The sequence below is a fragment of the Balaenoptera acutorostrata genome, chromosome 14 (assembly GCF_949987535.1).
Source record: "Balaenoptera acutorostrata chromosome 14, mBalAcu1.1, whole genome shotgun sequence".
Lineage (NCBI taxonomy): Eukaryota > Metazoa > Chordata > Mammalia > Artiodactyla > Balaenopteridae > Balaenoptera > Balaenoptera acutorostrata.
Window position 1 is genome coordinate 69,124,637 of NC_080077.1, and position 22,564 is coordinate 69,147,200.

The 22,564-nt window shown below is 35.9% G+C and overlaps 1 protein-coding gene across 2 annotated transcripts in view; it reads right to left on the reverse strand.

The window, feature by feature from the left end:
- Positions 1-8: 8 nt before the first annotated feature.
- CASP8AP2 (caspase 8 associated protein 2) overlaps positions 9-22,564 on the reverse strand; it is a 44,111-nt gene continuing 21,555 nt past the window's right edge. For both annotated transcript variants that reach the window (XM_007195962.2, XM_057528126.1), the window contains 7 exons: positions 20,224-20,324; positions 19,584-19,658; positions 14,912-15,027; positions 8,100-10,321; positions 3,935-7,067; positions 2,724-2,823; positions 9-2,163 (listed from right to left, as the gene is read on the reverse strand). In XM_007195962.2, the coding sequence (XP_007196024.2) occupies positions 2,107-2,163; positions 2,724-2,823; positions 3,935-7,067; positions 8,100-10,321; positions 14,912-15,027; positions 19,584-19,658; positions 20,224-20,324 (5,804 nt within the window). In that variant the 3' untranslated portion in view covers positions 9-2,106. The remainder of the gene's footprint in view (positions 2,164-2,723; positions 2,824-3,934; positions 7,068-8,099; positions 10,322-14,911; positions 15,028-19,583; positions 19,659-20,223; positions 20,325-22,564) is intronic.

A 22,564-nucleotide genomic window follows, 5' to 3' on the forward strand; every position in this document is an offset into this window, starting at 1 on the left:
CTGTAATGTAAGAAAATGCTAAAGTTATGATTCTATTTTTCTGATATGACCATCTCATAAAGTGTTGTTCTTTTAAATGAGTTCTACTTAGATAATAAATATTGGTGGTTAAAGAACTAGCTTTTTACAGACTCAGTTTGGTAACTTTATCATTACACTCTGATTTTGATAAGAATGTAATGAGACTATAGTACCTGAAGGAAAAAAAATCAGTTAAGAAACAAACTAGGGATTGGGATTGACATATATACACTAATATGTATAAAATAGATAACTAATAAGAACCTGCTGTATAAAAAATAAATAAATAAAATAAAATTCAAAAATTCAAAAAAAAACAAGCTAGGAATGAAATAACCCACTATTTGTGCTACCATGCAAGCAAATAAAATCTCAAGTACCAAATCCATTAAAAGATTGTAGATTTGTAATGGAATTTGGAAATTTCAAACTAATAAGTGTCATTTCCAGATACAAGTTAGTTCGTTCATGAAAGGAACATTATCTTCAACAAGAGAATGGAAGTCATATTTTAAGATAACATTCAAATAAAACAAAAAAAACCTCAGTTTAATTTCCTAAAGGCAGTGAAAAATTTACAGCATAGTGAATCTGAAAAAAAACCAGGCCATTTTTGCATCAAACTATTTTTTTAAAGGTTCTTTAGAATAAGCTTTTTCTTCAAATTCCTCATAATTCAATCTTACATTCTGAATTATATAAACAGAATTTTAATGTCAGAGTATACTACTAAATATCTTTTGAAGATTTCATTAACAAACTAGTTGCTTTGAGAGGATACTGAAATTAACAGATAATCTAAAGACAGTAATTTACACTGGGTTTAGAAACAGATTTTTATAACTCAAAAGTATTCAGAACCCTTCACAATGAGATCAATGTCCAAATATGGTTCTTCTTCAGAGTTAGTTTTATTTAAAGTTGGGCATTCTGGATTCAAATAATTATGACTACAAATCAATTGAAAACTAGTGATATGTTAAATATCTTTACAATTTTCCTTACATAAAAGTCCAAAATATTTAAGCAATTGGCTCAGGTCTTATAGGAAATACCTGATAAACATTATTGCCTTAATAAACCCGTGTAAGAATGGCTTAAAGAAACATGTCTGGGGCTTCCCTGGTGGCGCAGTGGTTGAGAATCTGCCTGCTAATGCAGGGGACACCGGTTCGAGCCCTGGTCTGGGAAGATCCCACATGCTGCAGAGCAACTGGGCCCGTGAGCCACAACTACTGAGCCTGCACGTCTGGAGCCTGTGCTCCGCAACAACAGAGGCCGCGATAGTGAAGAGGCCCACGCACCGCAATGAAGAGTGGCCCCCGCTTGCTGCAACTAAAGCCCTCGCACAGAAACGAAGACTCAACACAGCCAAAAATAAATATAAAAAAATAAATAAATAATATTTTTAAAAAAAGAAACATGTCTGTGAACATTATTAATAATGTAACATGGTAAATCATGTCACCTCTTCAGATGACAATGGACTTCATGTTTATAAATGTATGTTTTGTATTTTAAAGCATTTTAGCACTCCTAATTAAAAATGTAAAAAATGTTAAATTACAATGACTGCACAGATTCCACTGGCTATGAAATATACTGCTATTCAAGAACGTTTTCTTTCCTTTTTTTTTCTTTTTTTGGCTGAGCCATGAGGCACGCAAGATATTAGTTCCCCAACCAGGGACAGAACCCAGGCCCCTGGCAGTGGAAACACAGAGTCCTAACCGCTGGGCCACCAGGGAATTCCCTCAAGAATGTTTTGTTTTTCTTCATCGATAAAAATTTATTATCAATCATCAAATGGATTTTCCCCCACTTTAGACTCATCAACACTCAGAAGGCTGAGGAGAGATGCTGATCTGAACTGCAGCAGGCTTCACTGACCACGTCCCTGTGGATGAGATGCCGCCTTAGAAGCCTGCACGAGCAACAATTAATTCTCCAACCTGTGACTGAAACAGGAACTCAACTGGATGTCTCTCACCCACCACTCACATCTTCAATGACTAACAGGCCATTAACTGCACAGGCACAGTGTCAAACATTTACTTTACTAGCCTCCTGTAGTGTAACCATTAACTACCTGCATTTTGACTTTTCAAAGAGCTTCATTAGCAGCTGGAATCTTTCTGAGACCTGAAAAATTTTAAATGAGGGTTAATTATAAATATCTCAATAATTGTTTTTTATCTTTGATGAATATTTTCACAAACCATCTAAAGACAGAGAAAGTTACCCTTAATTATAAAGGTAAAGTAATAGTTAGAATAACAAAGTATTTTCATAATAAAGGTAATTGCTAGTTTAACTTTTCAATATCAAACTTTCTTAAACAAGAAAATATCATTACAAAATTGCTCAAGATCAAATAAGTAAATGGCAGAACAACAGAATAAAGAATTAGGATTGTTTCAAACTTCTTCCACGATCACCAAGTTTTTAACAGTCTTTTTTTTTGGCTGCACTGCGCAGCTTGCGGGATCTTAGTTCCCCGACCAGGGATTGAACCCATGCTCTCGGCAGTGAAAGCATGGAGTGCTAACTACTGGAACACCGGGGAGTTCTCCAAAGAGCCATACTTTTAAAGAAGTTTGCTAACAAATAGCTATATATTTTAAACACATTAAAAATCAAATCTAAATATTTAGAGTAGTAACATCTGTGAAACAATAGAGATGTAAAACTGGGGTAGTTACCTGATATGGATTTTTATTCAACTTGGCAGCTAAATGAGAAAATGTTTTCAATGATGGCCCTTTTTTCTGACACTCCAATAAAATTTCCCGGTCATCATTTCTGAAGGGGGAAAAATGTTATTTAGCTTTTGTAGGTTCGAACAGAAAGGTAACAAAAATTCCATTGCCTTACTATCTACCAATAAGAGTTGACACTTTTATTAAAACCCATAAAAAAAGAACAAGTGTATATACTAAAATATGGACAATGGTTATCTCTGAGAGATAAGATTATGGATGATTTTAATCTCTGAGTTCATACATATTTCCCAAATTTTCTAAAACAAATACTAATGTATGTTTCTAATGACAAAATAAAAGATTTTTTTAAATTCTACCAATAGTGTGTATAGTACTTTAAAAATTAGGGCCCAAACGTGATCACAGACTTGATAAGCGAGAAGAACCAAAAAGTAACACAGAAGCCAGATCTTCTAATCCCCAGACCTCTGCTTTTTCTACATGGTCTGAACCAATGTGTGTTATTATAGTCTCTGGGATTTTACCATCTGCAGGTTGCCCGAAATGAAGGCATAGAGGACTGAGGTCTTAAACAAAACTGATCACCAATTTCAACAAAATTCAGTCTCTCTCATTATGCACTCTAGCCGGTCTAGAGATCATGCACTTCTGGTTCAATGGTTCCCAACTGTGGTCACCTTGACATCCGAAATGGGGTCTTTAAATCTGCATTTCTTAAAAATCTCACATAAAAGTCAAAAGTACAGCGTAAAAAAAAAAAAAAAAAAAAAGTCAAAAGTACAACCTGTTTTTGAAGCTTCTAATTTCGGGGGAAAACTCAAATTACAAACACCCACACTTTTTGTCCTATTCACCACCTGTCATTCCTCCTTTCTAAAATGTGTGTATACCAGGCTCCTTACAAATGAAAAGAATTTTTCTTTTTCATTGAAAAGTGAAGTTAAAAACATAATGAAAAGTTCTGTCCACGGTGCTAGTACACATCGCTGGTTAAGAGCCACTGCTCTAGACTGTTCTACAGTACAGCTGGGTTGTATCCTAGAATTTAACTTCTACCAACTTTGGCCACTTTTGAAGTAAGTCATCACTTTCCCCATTTTAAGATGGGATAAAACTATGATGACACGACAGAACAGATTTCTGGTATCTCAAAATTTCCTGGTGATTTAATAGTCTCATTAGATTCTTACCTTGTCCACGAAACTATAATTTCTCCCTTCTTTTTAATAACATTCTTTGCAGAAAGGCTTGTAAGAGAAGTGGCAGATGCTGCTGATGCATCCTTAGTCCCTGGGCTTTCGTTTAATGACGAGTGATCTTTAGTCACTACAGGGGCCTTTTTCTTACTGGCTTTCTTTCGGTGAGCATCACCATTCTCACCAGAATCTTGGGTAATTTTCTTGGTCTTTTCCCTACTGGTTAAGTGTGTTTCCTTTCTCTGTTTTTTCTGAGAAGAAGGATTTAGATCAGAAAGATTTTTCCTCTTTTTGTGCGCATTATCCAAAGCCCCAGGCAACTCTGAACTATCAGAATTTGATGCCAACTCTGATTTTAAATCAACCTTTTTCACTTCACCCGAACTGGGAGATTCCGAGGTTAAATCGATACAGCCTTCCTCAACAACACATTCCAAAGGCCTGTTTGCCACTTGCACCTTTTCTTCCTTTGAGTTATCTTCATCTACACATATCACCTGACACCCCAAGTCTTCAACAGCTAAAGCAGGACGGTTACCTTCATTTTTACTGTCACTTGAAACATCTTGCGTCAAATCAATAAAAGCATCTACAGTACCAGGCTGCATATTGTCTAATACTGGAGCATTTTGATCCACACTGCTTCCAGAACATCCCAACTGCTCAATATTTAAAACTGCTACTTCTACGAATTCCCCCAACTTTTTGGTCTCGGTGACTGGATCTTTTGTGAGGTCTATATATGTGTTTCGAAGATGATCCTCAACAGAATGTGGGATTTCTTCCATTGGAGGCAATTCTTCAACGCTTTCAGATACTTTTGGTTCCCATACTTGATGCAACTTGAAATATTCCTCAGCTACTTCAGTACTATGAACCACTTTACCTGAAGCATCTTTAAGAAATTCATATATGTCGGGAACCTCTGTTTGTATCATACAGTCCTGTTCCTCATGAACTGATTTACTGCTATCAACATTTTTACTGGAAATTTTCAATTCCTCCGCAGATTTAAAAAGTCTGTACTGACATGAAATATATTCTTTCTCCACTGCTTCATCAGCTTCCTTTTCCACTCTTGGCAAAGACTCATCAGCTACCATATTCTGTTTATGACTAGGGGAGGTAGATGGTGCCACACGGCGTATTTTCACAATGAAATGATCGTTGGACTTTTCCATTATGACAGCGTGCATGGGTAGATTAGGGTGGTACTGAAAGCCTGGAGCAACAGACCGGCTTGTCCATGATGAAGAACAACTTGATTTACTGCTTGAATTATCAGACTCCAGGGCTAAATGAATGTCCTGTTCAGATGCATCCTCTTCCTCAAGTAAGGCATCTTCACTAAAATGGGCACTAATAACTTCTTCGGGCGTTGAATTAGATGAAGCATCTGACTTTAAGAAACTGAGATGACCATCTGACTTCAGAGGTGATGGTACTGTTAAAGAGACTGCTAGATCTTCAGCAAGTATGGAGGAAACACAGGGCTTGCTCTTTTCTGAACTACATACATTATCTTTACTCAAAGCTATGTTAGTGGACACTTCAAACATACAATTTTCATCCAACACATCAGGATGAACTGGCAATGAAAGCCCTGAAGACAGAGATGGACCTTTCTCAGATGACAATAATGACCAATTATCATCACTAATCATCTTAGGACAGGGAGAAACCACCCCTGAAACGAGCTCTTCCGTTGTACAAGCTGGTAGAGATTCACATTTAAGACTCTCTACCATCTGTTTCCCTTGTACCTTTAACTCCCACTCACTTTTTTCGTTACAGTTAACACTGTTGTCCAAAAGATCAGAACCTTGCAACAAACTTTTAAATATTTCTCCCATCTGTGCATCACTCACTAAATTAAAAGTAAGGCTAGATGCTTGCTGCTCAGTAAGAATCTCAAAACTGCGTTCTGGCTTCAAAGCAGCGTGCTGGGATGTCTGTGCATCCTCTATGGTGCTGCCTTCCATTTTTCCTGCCTTTGGGGTGCTCGGGCAGTTTGGTTCCAAGAAAGGCTCTTCAAATTGAGGGTTCTTAATATTATCAAAGCAAGTGTTAGTACTTTTTTTAATGTTGTGCTTTACTGTGTTAATACTGGAATTATTTTGCTCTTGACGTTTTTCCTCAGATTTTTTACAACCTACTAAAGACTTAGAGTAACCAGAATCTTCTGATTTGGGGGATTTCTCCTTCAACATTTCTTTGCTGGAGCTGCCTACATTCCCCTTCTGACAATTTGAATATCGTGCTTTCTCTTTATTTAGCTTTTCAAGTTTTCCTTCGTCACTGTCACTGCCAATGTTTATGGAGTCACAAAACTTTACTAAGATTTTCTTAAGCTTTGTAAATAAATAATCAAGTTGTTCATCTACAAATTTCCACAATTTTTTTTTCATATCTGGTAGCTGCTGTTCAAATAAACGATCCACGATGCCATTCTTTTTAACTTGCTTAAGTTTGGATTCTATAACATCACAGAGATTCTTCTGTAAAGTAGTCACTGACTTAGAGATTTTGGATAAGTCAAGGTGTTTAATTAGTGATGTAAAACTCAAAATTGCTGACTCAATAATTCTATGAAACTGTATTAATGAAAATTTTACCTTGAATTTCATATAATTTTTCCTTACATGTTTTCTTATCATTCGTAACATGTGCACAACCTCTCGGACAGAAGAGGGTGCAGCAATAATCGGAACTATTTTTTCCAGGCTGGAAGTGCTCACTGACCTATCTTTCTTCTCTGTTTTTGAAGATCTGCTAGATTCAGTTCGTCTTTTATTCCATTTGCTTTTGGTCTGATGGATTTTTATAGAAGATATCTTCCTATTGTCTTTATCCAAATGCACAGTGCTTTTCCTACTTCCTGGGCTAGTTTTTGTGTTCTGCACTTCAGCAGAAGCTCTTGGGTTGGTACTTTTGTCAAAACGTTTTTGTGGTTCAGATTTTTCACTGTCGCTTACAATTTCTCCTTCTTCTAATTCATCTAAAGATGAATTCTTGTGGGAGTCTGCTTCTGTAAATTTGTCAGATTTGCAAATTGGCTTTTGATTTTCCTTATTGAGATCAGACTGACTCTTGGAGGTAGAATGAGCTGAATTTGGTGGAAACACATCTGTGGAAGAAAAAAAAGCATATTATAGTCACATGACTACTGAGTCTTTGTCATTTAACATTTCCATACTAAATATAACAAAAAATTAAATGTTGAGACAATTTATTATTTTAATAGCTTTTACACTATTTACACTATATTACTCTAATGCTTACTCATGTCATTGGTCTTTACTGGTCTCAGAAAGTGCCTGACAATAGTGATAGTATAGAGTTTGGTCATTTGGATAACCAGCAACCAACTGTTCAGGTTTCTTTACTTGATGTGAGCAGCATCACCTACTCTATGCCATCTGATGATGGCTTTTGGACAACAAAAATATACCTGAAAGCAAGCAAGGAGTATTTGAAACAATCTGTTCTACCATTCCCTTTTGTTGTATAAATAAGAATTACCTAAATCTAGACTAAAGGCTCAATGTACATTTCTAGGTAACAACAAAGGTCTGAATAATAATTAAGTTATCAAATAAAAAGCACTAACAAAATAATGCCATTTGCAGCAACATGGATGGACCTAGAGATTGTCATACTGAGTGAAGTTAAGTCAGACACAGAAAGACAAATATCATATGATACCACTTATATGTGGAATATAAAAAAAAGGGTACAAATGAATTTATTTACAATAGAAAAGTAGAGTCACAGATGTAGAAAACAAACTTATGGTTACCAGGGGATAAGGGCAGGGAGGAATAAATTGGAAGGCTAGGACTGACATATGCACACTACTATATATAAAATAGATAACTAATAAGAACCTGCTGTACAGCACAGGGAACTCTACTCAATACTCTGTAATGGCCTATACAGGAAAAGAATCTAAAAAAAAAAAGAATGGATATATGTATGTGTATAACTGATTCACTTTGCTGCACACCTAAAACTAACACAACATTGTAAATCAACTATACGCCAATAAAAATTTTAAAAATAAATATCAATAAATAAATTAAAAGCACTGATTCATCTTGCTGACATATTCTACACTCTCACAAAAATATAAGTTATAGGAGATAATATAAATTATTACCTTTATGACTGTTATTATATAATGGAACTCGAGATGACCTTTCCAGTCTAAGAACTTTTGCTACAGGTCTCACAGGACTATTCAGAGGACTGATGGCTTCTGGAATAGGTCTCAGCTGATTAAGGTCAATGCTCAGAACTGAGTTCTCATCATCATGATATACTGAGTTTGCTTCACCAGTTTCCATTCTGTGGTCCGTTAACTCAGTCTGCTGAAGTGAAGATTCTGGAGTCTCTTTAGGTAAGCAAGGCTCCAAGTGACAAGACTTACTCTCAACCAGTGGTGCATCTACAAGAGAAGGCTCAAGGTTTGGTTTACCATCTTCTGAAACGACTGTTGGCAAAATGCCAGCTTCTTCAATTGAAGGCTGCAAAATGCTTTCATTGGATTTGGTCACTTTGGTTGAAAAAGCCTCCTTCATTTCTGTATCTTCGGAAATACTACAAGAATTTAAGTCATCGTTTCTTTTGGTATCCAATTCCAAACCAAAGTTTTGAGAAACATTTGTTTGTACTGTGTCCATTACCACAGGAACTGCTGCCCTGGCATCATTAATGGTCTGTTCCATTTCTGTTGATGATGGAAACAAGGATTCTGTTTGTTGCATTTCCACAGATGCTGAGAAGGAAATCTCTGTGCCACAAATGGGCATTTCACAATGCACAGTATTCGCAACAGATTTAATGAACAAACTATTTTCTTCTTCTATTTTCCTTTCTGAAACACTGGTCCTGGGTTTAGATGCTGCTGTAAGAGCATCCTTTGGTTCCAATAACTCTGATTTGGTTTCCTCTGTGGTATGTTCACTGACAGAGGGAATACATGTCACATTTTTAGCCTGCACCAAGCACTCCAAGTCACATATGTCACTAGATTTGGGAGTATCGGTTATTTTATGCTGATTTTCCTGAGAAACAGGCTGCTTTTTAGCAGGAGAAAGAGTTAGGTTCAATTTTTCCATAAAGCTTAACTTTAAGTCTTTGTTTTGTGTTTCATTTGAACCATTCTCAGCTTTAACTGCTGGCTCTTTATTATCCACTCCTTCAGAAACATCATTATTAGAGACTTCACCATTACCGTTTTTTGGCTCATTCTGTCTCTTTAAATCTGTAGCGGTTTTCTTAGTCTCTTTGTTTGTCTTCTGCAGATGTTCTGCAGGTACTCTTTTTTCATTTCTCATATGCCTATTTTCTTCTTTGCCCTCTTGTTCTCTTTTCCGCTTATCTTCAGTTCTATGCCTTTCTACCCTTAAAGGTGCATTTTCCCATTGGTGCACAGCATCAACTTCCTTGGAGTCAACATGTTTGTGAGTTCTATTGGTTGAAAGAGAGGACGGACATCTTCCTTCTTGAAAACTATGATTATTTACAGCCCTGTCTCTTTTACAATCTTCCCGGCCTCTTCTCTCTTCTGGATGGTATTTACTTGAATTATGAGAAGATTTTGCTAGTTCCTTCTTGGGATAAGGAAGCAATGCTCGTTCAGATCTTTTCCAATGATCCTGGTCTTTTACTACTGATTTAGGTTTTTGATCAACTTTCCTTTCTTCTTTGTCTTGTGATTTAAGTTCTTTTCTATTTATATTTTGTGATCTTTCACTTTGTCTTTCGAGTTTTTTGTCACTTTGAGATTCTAGTCGAGTGTGTGACCTGTCTCTAGAGCTTTCTTTCTCCCAAGAAGAGCTACTGTGTTCATTTTTATAATCCAAATCTGTGTTACTTTTAAACTTTGAATTTTTGCTTTCAGCCTTTGGTTCACCTTTACTATATTTCTCAGGACGTCCTTGTAGCCTCTGACTGGCCTCTGTGTTCCTCGGTTCACCATCACCACAGCTAGTGTTCAAGTCTTTTCGTATTCTGTCAGTCACTCTGCAGTACTGGTTATGTCTACTATCTTTCCTCCCTCTTCTGTGATCCTCATTGGAACTACCCTCACCAACCTGATAATGGGAACGTGACCACATGCCATTGGTGGAGTGTTTTTCAATAGGTGTAGGCAAATGTGAAGTGCCTTTTTTTTCAAAATGTGATTTTCCTTCCTTTTCGAGGTATGGCAGTGAAGTGCTATAATGTACATCTTTAGAAACATCACTTTTCACTCTGTGATCAGTCTTTGAACAATCATCCAAATGGAGAGATCTGGATTTAAGACCTTTTGTTTTAACTATATCTGGTATCCTTGAAGTTTTATGAGTATTTCGAAGATGTGGAAACTCAGACAATCTATTGAGAAATAGAAATTAACACCAAAAAAACAAAGTTAATTCCTTTTTAATAATCCAAGGTTTAATCACATGTGATACACTTTAAAACTGGGGGGCCCACATACTGGCAAAACTAATTTTACTTTGTATAAAAGCATGAGTAGTAAGAATTTACCAGCTTCCAACTAAATGAGCCAGTTTTTAAAACAAGGAACTCTCTTTCATTTGCTTTGCTCAAACAAAGCCTGGAGGACCTCTCAGTTCTAGCCCAGCACTTGCCAATGTCTTTCAGATTTCCTTCACTACAGGTGCACAACTCTCTAACTAACCACAAATTCACTTCTTTTAGAACAAGTGACATTATTTTCTTGCCTTCACTCTAGCCCAACTGAAACATAAGGGAAAGTGAAACCTTGCTGGAGAACAGAGACGATCAAAATATGACTCTATGTAGCTCCCTATCCTAGTTTTCTGTTTCACATACAACCCCACAGTAAAACCCAAAGCATCAATAGCCATCTTAAATTGTTACATACTGTGCAAAAAGAAAAAGGAATATAGAATTGTGATTCTTTCCTAGAGGAATGCTATGTATTTATTGTTTAAAATAACTCCCAAGGTTTTCAGAAAACTGGCAGTTTTCCTAAAAATAAAATGTAAATAGCTCATTTTAGCTTTTTGTAATAATATAGCCATCTTCCTGAACTTCTATAACTTCCCTGAATTTCCATAAATCTATGCCTAATCAGTACTAAGTGTGTAGAGAACATCAAAACTTAAAAGTCTCAGGAATAAGGGAAGATTTTTATAAAACAAGAGGACACAGGAGACATACAACTTAAGGCAATGTGTAGACCTTATGTGGATCTTGTTACGGGCTGAACTGCATCTCCTCAAAATTTAATCCCCAGTACCTCAAACTAGTGACCTTATTTGGAGACAGGGTCTTTGGAGATAATCAAGTTAAAGTGAGTTCATTAGGGTGGACCCTTATCCAATATGACTAGTGTCCTTATAAAAAAGGGAAATTTGGACAGAGATATGTATAGAGGAAAGACTTTATGAAAGACACAGAAGAAGGCGACCATCTACAAGCCAAGGAGAGGCCTGGAGCAGACCCATCACACAGCCCGCAGAAGGCATCAATCATACTGACACCTTGATCTTGGACTTCTGGCCTCCATAACTGTGAGATAACAAATTTCTGTTATTTAGGCCACCCAGTTTGTGGTACTCTGTTATGGCAGTCCTAGTAAACTAATAAATAAACTCAAAAAAATAAACATGAGGAGATACCTTTGAGACAACTGGGAAAATGTGAACACAAAAGCATTAACCATAAAAAAAAAAAACCAAAAACTGACTTAATTTCACTAAAATTTAGAACTTTTATTCCTCACAAGACACAATAAAGAGAGTGACAGACAAGTCACAGAATGGGAGAAGATGTCTGCAATAAATTTATCCAACAAAGGACTCACATTCAACAAAGCACATACACGTGTAACATACGTCATACTTATTAAAATGTAAGGTCCTAAAAGATAGTTCTAGCCCACAGAGCTCGTAATACACATTTAACGTAACTCCACACTAAATAAAATACTATCAAAAGTTTTGTTTTATTTTGTGTTGTTGTTATTGTTGTTATTTGGCCGCGCCATGTAACATGCAGGATCCTAGTTCCCCGACCAGGGATGGAACCTGTGCCCCTGCAGTGGAAGCGTGGAGTCTTAACCACTGGACCGCCAGGGAAGTCCCAAAAGTTTTATTTTAAAATAAACCTCCGCATTAAACACTTTCCAGAATTTACACTTTAAAATTTTTATCTTATATCAATATTTCCATTCTTTCTATTAAAAATGAACTTTCAGCAAAATGATAAACATTTACCATTAGAGTACGAGCTGAAGCTCACAAAGAAAAAGTGCAAATATTTGACAGAATATTTATTAGATAATGTATCAATATTACCACGTATAACAATCTAATGAAATAACACATCATTTATTCACCCAGTTTCTCTGAATTTTCACTCTATTCAAACATTATACCCCTCCCCTAAAAGATTCAAATATATATAAAATTTCCCCAACACTTCAGGAATCAATCTTATACTTGTTGCCCCTTGTGGGATTTAGATTAGTAAATATACACAACCATCTTTATTTTCAAAAGGCCTAAAATGCTTTATAATATCATATGGTCCACACACAGGATTATCTTCTTTCACTCTTTAAACATTAATTGCACATGGTAGATACTCAATAAATGGTGAGGACACAAAGACATGGTTCCTGCTCCCATGAAGTTTACAGTTTAGTGGAAGAGAAGAACACTAAGTGATCCCATTCATGATTTTTTAAACTGCAAGTGTAAATGAAGTTACAAAAAAGAGATTGGACCTAGTCAGTGAGAACAGACAAATGTCCCGCATGAAAACGATGCTTATGTCGAGACCTGAAGATGAGAAGGTATTTAGCAGGTGGAGGAGAGGAGCATTTCACGGAGTGGAAACAGTTCATGCAACTCAGAGCTCATGGTACACCCAACAAACTGAAAGAATGCAGGAGATACACTAGAGCTACGATACCTAGGCAAAGGCAAACACTGAAAACAAGGCCTGAAAAGTAGTTTGGGACCATATTGTGAAGAGCTCTGTGGACCAAGTTAAGATTTATGATCTTTTATCCTAAGAATGATGAGAAGCCACTGATGTGTTTTAATCAAGAAAAGGGGTGGGGGAATTCCCTGACGGTCCAGTGGTTAGGATGAGAAGCTTTCCCCAGCTTCTCATTTCATTCCTGGGGTCTGGGTTCAAACCCTGGTGGGGGAACTAAGATCCTGCAAGCTGCTTGGCGCAGCCAAAAATAAATAAATAAATATATCATTTTTAAAAAAAGAAAGAAAGAAAAGGGGTGGGATGGGGTGGTTCTGTGACAGATGTCCAGAGTTGTGCTTTACAAAGCATCCCATGGCTTTAATATCGAGAAGTGAGAAATCACAGGCTGGAAAGAGCAAGAGCGGATGCAGAGTTTTGAGCACAAAGACTACTGCCAGTTCAGATGAAGAGTTGACGGGCAGCAACAACAGCAGAAATGGAAGAGAAATGAACAACCTGAGAGATCATAAAGACATAAGTCAAAAGGACATGGTAATGAATTTGGATCTGAAGGATGACCAAGAGCTAAGTGTCAATGATGACTCCTATGCAGGGTGACTATATGTCCCAGTTTGCCAAGCAATGTCAGTGTAATTATTAATAGCCCCTCCTTCTACTCTCAAAAGTACCCTGGTTTGGGCAATAAATTAAATGGCCATTCCACCCCTCAGTCACTCTAGCTTGCACAGCTGAATAAATGATGGGGAATCCACTGAGCTAGGAACAATGGAAGGGGTTCAATCTTAAATTCTGTTGTGGATGAGGTAATTTTGAAAATTTTGTACAGATGTGAAGTAGTATCTACATATAAATGGAACTGACTAGTACAAGTAAGATTACATCATAAGAAAATACTGATAGAGAAAGGAAAGGACATAGTTTTGAGCTTTAAGGAATTCCAACTTAGCCAAGTACAGAAAAATAAATCTCAAGTTAGGAAGAAAACTAAGAATCATGAAACCCCAAGGGAGAAACTATTTCAAGAAAAGAGGGTCAACTATGTCAAATAGTGTATAAAGACAAGTTAAAATGAGAAGTCAAACTATTTGATGAATTTAGTGGTAGTCACAGCTGTTTTGGAGGAAGAGATCAGAGTAGAATGGGTTCAAGAGTGTGTAGAAATGGGAAGTGGGGAAATGGAGACAGCACGTTTAGATAACTGTTTTTGGAGGTTTGACTATCAAGGGGAGGAGAGATATGAAATTCTCTGGAGCCAAATACTGCCCCTAACCAAAAGAGGGAGAGAGAGAAATTAAGTAGAAAATCCATTTAAGAGGGAAAAGAACATATAATTGAGGGACTTCACTGGTGGCCCAGTGGGTAAGACTCCACCCTCCCAATGCAGGGAGCCCAGGTTCGATCCCTGGTCGGGGAACTAGATCCCACATGCATGCCACAACTAAGAGTCCACATGCCTCAACTAAGAAGCCCACATGCCACAACTAAGAAGTCCACATACCGCAACTAAAAAGATCCCATGTGCCGCAACTAAGAGCTGGTGCAGCCAAAATAAATAAATAAGTAAATGTTTTCTTAGAATATATATATATATATATTTTAAAAAAGAATATATAATTGACAGATTTTTAAGGGTTGTCTGTTAACAGTATATGACACAAACATCCTCCTGATATTTTAGTAATTTGATGGGCGCCTAGAAGAACCCATGACATACACCACCATCTTCTCAGGACCAAAGGATATCAGAGCAAGATCCCAGTGTATTACAAAACTGAATATATTCAGAGAGGTATGTGGCAATATTCTATTAATAATCATATAGATATCATTACGATAATATACCATTAGAATATTAGTCACTTACTTTCAGTAAAACCTTAAATATTTAATAAAATACATGATTTTCATTAGCTTTCCAAAGTTAAAAATATTCCACCTATCAATACTCATGTAATTTACAAACAGATCCATATCCCTCAATCATACCTTTGGTGAAGATTATTTATTTCTTCATCTTTGCGGTTTATTTCCACTCTGGCAGTTTTGATAAGTGCTGAGATGTTTTTCTTAAGAGATTGGTTTTCATTTTTTAAGCTGAAATTCTAAACATCATAAAATACATTTAATAAAGTATATATCGACAGGATTATTAAACTATTTATAACAGTTATTGATTACTGAATGCTAATTACATGCCACGCATCACATATTTTATCTTATGCAATTCTCAAGATAGTCTTCGGAGGAGTACAGTGATGCTCACTATACAAATGGGGAAGCTGAGATTCAAAGAAGAAAACTGGCACCAAAGAAAAGCTATTTAAAGTGAAACTACTTAAAAGAGGGATCAAAATGAAAAACCAAAAAGCCAAAAAAAAAACAAAAAAAAAAATTAAAAACTCATTCTATGAGGCCACCATCACCCTGATCCCAAAACCAGACAAAGACACTACAAAAAAAGAAAATTACAGACCAATATCACTGATGAATATAGATGCAAAAATCCTCAACAAAATACTAGCAAACAGAATCTAACAACACATTAAAAGGATCATACACCACGATCAAGTGGGATTTATCCCAGGGATGCAAGGATTCTTCAATATACGCAAATCAATCAATGTGATACACCATATTAACAAATTGAAGAATAAAAACCATATGATCATCTCAATAGATGCAGAAAAAGCTTTTGACAAAATTCAACACCCATTTCTGATAAAAACTCTCCAGAAAGTGGGCATAGAGGGAACCTACCTCAACATAATAAAGGCCATATATGACAAACCCACAGCAAACATCATTCTCAATGGTGAAAAACTGAAAGCATTTCCTCTAAGATCAGGAACGAGACAAGGATGTCCACTCTCACCACTATTATTCAACATAGTTCTGGAAGTCCTAGCCACGGCAATCAGAGAAGAAAAAGAAATAAAAGGAATCCAAATCGGAAAAGAAGAAGTAAAACTGTCACTGTTTGCGGATGACATGATACTATACATAGAGAATCCTAAAACTGCCACCAGAAAACTGCTAGAGCTAATTAATGAATATGGTAAAGTTGCAGGTTACAAAATTAATGCACAGAAATCTCTTGCATTCCTATACACTAATGATGAAAAATCTGAAAGAGAAATTATGGAAACACTCCCATTTACCATTGCAACAAAAAGAATAAAATACCTAGGAATAAACCTACCTAGGGAGACAAAAGACCTGTATGCAGAAAACTATAAGACACTGATGAAAGAAATTAAAGATGATACCAACAGATGGAGAGATATACCATGTTCTTGGATTGGAAGAATCAACATTGTGAAAATGAGTATACTACCCAAAGCAATCTACAGATTCAATGCAATCCCTATCAAATTACCAATGGCATTTTTTACGGAACTAGAACAAATCATCTTAAAATTTGTATGGAGACACAAAAGACCCCGAATAGCCAAAGCAGTCTTGAGGCAAAAAAATGGAGCTGGAGGAATCAGACTCCCTGACTTCAGACTATACTACAAAGCTACAGTAATCAAGACAATATGGTACTGGCACAAAAACAGAAACATAGATCAATGGAACAAGATAGAAAGCCCAGAGATTAACCCACGCACCTATGGTCAACTAATCTATGACAAAGGAGGCAAAGATATACAATGGAGAAAAGACAGTCTCTTCAATAAGTGGTGCTGGGAAAACTGGACAGCTACATGTAAAAGAATGAAATTAGAATACTCCCTAACACCATACACAAAAATAAACTCAAAATGGATTAGAGACCTAAATGTAAGACTGGACACTATAAAACTCTTAGAGGAAAACATAGGAAGAACACTCTTTGACATAAATCACAGCAAGATCTTTTTTGATCCACCTCCTAGAGTAATGGAAATAAAAACAAAAATAAACAAGTGGGACCTAATGAAACTTCAAAGCTTTTGCACAGCAAAGGAAACCATAAACAAGACCAAAAGACAACCCTCACAATGGGAGAAAATATTTGCAAATGAATCAACGGACAAAGGAATAATCTCCAAAATATATAAACAGCTCATTCAGCTCAATATCAAAGAAACAAACACCCCAATCCAAAAATGGGCAGAAGACCTAAATAGACATTTCTCCAAAGAAGACATACAGACGGCCACGAAGCACATGAAAAGATGCTCAACATCACTAATTATTAGAGAAATGCAAATCAAAACTACAATGAGGTATCACCTCACTCCTGTTAGAATGGGCATCATCAGAAAATCTACAAACAACAAATGCTGGAGAGGGTGTGGAGAAAAGGGAACCCTCTTGCACTGTTGGTGGGAATGTAAATTAATACAGCCACTATGGAGAACAATATGGAGGTTCCTTAAAAAACTAAAAATAGAATTACCATATGACCCAGCAATCCCACTACTGGGCATATACCCAGAGAAAACCGTAATTCAAAAAGACACATGCACCCGAATGTTCATTGCAGCACTATTTACAATAGCCAGGTCATGGAAGCAACCTAAATGCCCATCAACAGACGAATGGATAAAGAAGTTGTGGTACATATATACAATGGAATATTACTCAGCCATAAAAAGGAACGAAATTGAGTCATTTGTTGAGACGTGGATGGATCTAGAGACTGTCATACAGAGTGAAGTAAGTCAGAAAGAGAAAAACAAATATCGTATATTAATGCATGTATGTGGAACCTAGAAAAATGGTACAGATGAGCCAGTTTGCAGGGCAGAAGTTGAGACGCAGATGTAGAGAATGGACATATGGACACCAAGGGGGGAAAACGGCGGTGAGGTGGGGATGGTGGTGTGCTGAATTGGGCGATTGGGATTGACATGTATACACTGATGTGTATAAAACTGATGCCTAATAAGAACCTGCAGTATAAACAAACAAACAAAACAACTAATACTCAACTTTCATTGGGTTATTTGTATGGAAATATGTTAATATAAATGTTTCAGACATTACATGAAGTTTCTAAAAATCTTATATTTGTATTTGTATGGAAATATGTATGGAAATATGTTAATATAAATGTTTCAGACATTACATGAAATTTCTAAAAATCTTATATTTGTATTTGTATGGAAATATGTATGGAAATATGTTAATATAAATGTTTCAGACATTACATGAAATTTCTAAAAATCTTATATTTGTATTTGTATGGAAATATGTTAATATAAATGTTTCAGACATTACAGGAAACTTCTAAAAATCTTATATGTTCTGGTATAATGTTATAAGTAATAATCCTAGTTATTACTTTAAAATGTATATCTCAGAAATAACTAATTTTCTTGTCAACTGCATTATTATGAACTTTCATCAAATCTTTAACCATGGTCATTTTTAAGTCTTTTGTCATTTACAGACAGTTCTGGGTGTACTCTGATGATTTTGCAAATATGTTCCTATAAAAGGGTTTCATCTTCAAGAAATTCATGGAAAAGACTCTGACAAGTACAGGTTTCTGGTAACTGACTGTACTGCTGAACTGAATGAATAAGCATTTTCAGAACTCTAATGAAAAACTGATGAACTCATAAAAGTGCTAACAAAAGATCAAGATAAAAAAAAATTAATTACATGGGACTGAGTGAACTGATGAGGATGAGTATAATTTTTGTGACTTTCTGTCTGAATTAAAAAAAAAAAAAAAAAAAAAGAAAAACCAATAAATAACAAGAAAAAGAGTCATTATTTTGAAAATGGGTCATTATTTTGAAGATGATAAAATTTTTATTATATTTAACAACAGGAGGTTTAACTTGCAACAATGTACTAATTCTCAGGTGAACAAAGAATGAATTGAGGATTGACTGGCTCTTTGGGAGAGAGGGTGAAGGAAGAGAAACAACTTTACCAAAAAATAAAAATCAGAACAAGACAGGACATTCCTGACTTTGCAGCATGATCACAAAAAATGTCTCTCTGGCAAAAATTGTTAAGGCATCACCATTTTTCCCCAACAGCCATTCTAAAGCTTCACTCCTCAAACCATTCTCTTTTAAACCACCTGATACAATCTCTAAGAATTCTCTATTATTTAACTGTTAATTAGTCTAGCAGATCATTTGTCAGTATCATTTAACAAATCAAGCAGTTTTCCTTTATCAGTTTCATTGACACTGGAAATAATGCATGTTTTGCCAGATTTGCTCTTTCATTTAATATTTTTTAAAAAGTTTCCTTACAACCTGCCAACACTTTAGCATTTTAATTTTAACAAAAAATTTTATTAAATTTTGGTTTAAAAAGCTGATAAGGCGGGGACTTCCCTGGTGGCACAGTGGTTAAGAATCCACCTGCGAATGCAGGGAACACGGGTTTGAGCCCTGGTCTGGGAAGATCCCACATGCCACAGAGCAACTAAGCCCGTGCGCCACAACTACTGAGCCTGCGCTCTAGAGCCCACAAGCCACAACTACTGAGCCTGCACGCCTAGAGCCCGTGCTCCGCAACAAGAGAAGCCACCGCAATGAGAAGCCCGCGCACCGCAACGAAGAGTAGCCCCTGCTCGTTGCAACTAGAGAAAGCCCGCGCAGCAACGAAGACCCAACACAGCCAAAAATAAATAAATTAATTAATTAAATAAATTTATTTAAAAAAAGCTAACAAGGCAAAAATAAAATATTCATTATAATTCTACCTGTGTCTGTATTTCCTTAAACTTTTTCATCAGCTCTTTCATTTGCAGCTGACATTTTCCATATTCTACCTGCAACTGTAAGATATAAAAAGATCAAGCATCATTCTAAATTATTTTCTTAGCTTAAATGACATTTCAAAATATTTAAAACTTTGCAAATCAACCCACAAATAAGGGTATATATGAGGTCTATTTCTACTAACAGATATTTAGTTAGATTACTTGTTTTTAAAGTTGGGCCTACCAATAATGTATTTTCTTTAGTTTCACATTCAATCTCCAAAATTTAAAATTCAAATAAGGTAGAAAGAAATTTGTTTGCATGAAGTCTTGGAACAAATTATAACTTCGTATAAATCATGAAAAAATAAAATATTTTATCACACTGGTTGCCTGTTGAGATTTTATATAGTCAGACACTTAAATTCAATCAAGCAAAATTATAACTAAATTTAGGCAAGCATCCAGAAAACATTGTTTTAAAAAGCAAATCTGAAGGCAGAAACTGACTTAAATATTCTTTTAGTCTAAGAGCTGCTTCCCAAACACAGAATGTCTATTCAATAGTAAGCTGATGTCTGCATTTCAGGAGCCACAGAAGAGCACAGTAACTGTCCTTCAAAATTCTGGTAAGCCATACATCATTATATGTTGCCTCCTTTGCAGTTCCTTCTTCAGTCAGGATTTCTTCGTATAAATCCAAACAATTTCTGGATGGTACAGACGATTTGGTAGCACTGTCTAGAACAGACAAACAGAAAAACCTTACATTAAAATATGTATTTCCAGATTCAATGAAATCCCTGTCAAATCTCCAATGGCATTTTTCACAGAAATAGGAGAAACAACCCTAAAATGTGTATGGAACCACAAGACTGAATGACCACAGCAACCTTGAGAAAGAAGATCAAAGCTGGAGGCACGACACTTCCTGGTTTCAAACTGTAACACTATAGTAATCAAAACTGTATTTTATTGGCATAAAAACAGACATATAGATCAATGGAACAGAACAGAAAGCCCAGAAATAAACCCAGGTATATATGGTCATAATTTATGACAAAAGAGCCAAGAATATACAACGGGGAAAGGGTAGTCTCTTCAATAAATGACGTTGGGAAAACTGGACAGCCACAAGCAAAAGAATGAAACTGGACCCTTATCTTACAGCACACACAAGAATCAACTCGAAATGAGTTAAAGACGTGAATTTAAAACCTGCAACCATACTTAATATCTTGTAATAACCTATCATGGTAAAGAATGTTGGGAATGCCCTGGCGGTCCAGTGGTTAGAACTTCGCACTTCCACTGCAGGAGGCATGGGTTGAATCCCTGGTCATGGAACTAAGATCCCGCAAGCAGCGTGACGTGACCAAAATAAATAAGTAACATAAAAAAAGAATATATATACATGTATAACTGAACCACTTTACTGTACACTTGAAACTAACACGACATTATAAATCAACTATATGTCAATAAAAATTTTTTTTAAAAACCTGAAACCATAAAATGCCTAGAAAAAAAATATATAGGGGGTAAGTTTCTGGACATCGGTCTTGGCAATAATTTTCTGAATTTGACACCAAGAGCAAAGGCAAAAGCAAAAATAAACAAGTGGGACTACATCAAATTAAAAGGCTTCTTTCTACAGAGCAAAGGAAATCATTAACAAAATAAAAAGACAACTTACGGAACGGGAGAAAATGCTTGCAATTTTTATATACATATATATCTGATTAGAAGTTAATATCCAAAATATATAAAGAATTCACACAACTCAACACAAAAAACTAAAAAATGGGCAGAGGAACTGAATAGACATTTTTCCAAAGAAGACATAAATGGCCAACAGGAACATGAAAAGGTACTTAACATCACAAATCATCAGAGAAATGCAAATCAAAACCACAATGAGGTATCATCTCACACTTATCAGAATGGCTATCATCAAAAATACAACAGATAAGTATTAGCGAAGATGTGGAAAAAAGGGAACCCTTGAACACTGTTGGTGGGAATCTAAAATGGTACAGCTACCATCAAAAACAGTATAGAAGTTCCTCAAAAAATTAAAAATAGAACTATCATATGATCCAGCAACCCCAGTTCTGGGTATATATTCAAAGGAAATAAAAACTGAATCTCAGATATCTGCACTCCTCTGTTCACTGCAGTTATTATTCACAATAGCTAAGATATGGAAACAACCTAGGTGTCCACCAACAGATAAAGGAATAAACATGTGGTATATGTGGGTGCATATATGTATGTATACATGTGCGTGTGTGTAAATATATGTGCATATATAAATATATAATGGAATATTATTCAGCCATGAAAAAGGACACCCTGCCATTTGCGACAGCATGGATGAACCTTGAGGGCATTATGCTAAGTGAAATAAGTCAGAGAGAGAAAGACAAATACTATACAATATCACATGTGGCATCTAAAAAATCCAAATGCATAGAAACAGACACTGAAACGATAGTTACCAAGGGCTGGGGGTGGGGGAAAAGAGGAGATGTTGATCAAAGAGTACAAACTTCCAGCTGTAAGACAAATAAATTCTGGGGATCTAATGTACAGCATAGTGATTACAGTTAATAAGACTACATTATATGATCAAAAGTTGCTAAGAGGCTAGATCTTAAAGAGATGGTAATCATGTGATGCTATGCAGGTATTAGCTAATGCTATGGTGGTAATCATTTTGCAATATTTAAGTGTATAAAAATCAATATACTGTACATCTTAAACTTACTTAATGTTATATGTCAATTATAGCTCAATAAAGCTGGGGAAAAAAGGAAAATACATGTGTTAAGCTTTTTGATGTACTGTCTACCTCTACCCAAAGGGCTCTACAGTTCTCCATCTCTTGCATTTCATTCAAATCTATACTGATTTCACAGATTAGAAATGGAAAACCAATTTACCTAAAACAAATCTGTCAACAAATCAGGTGTAAGGAT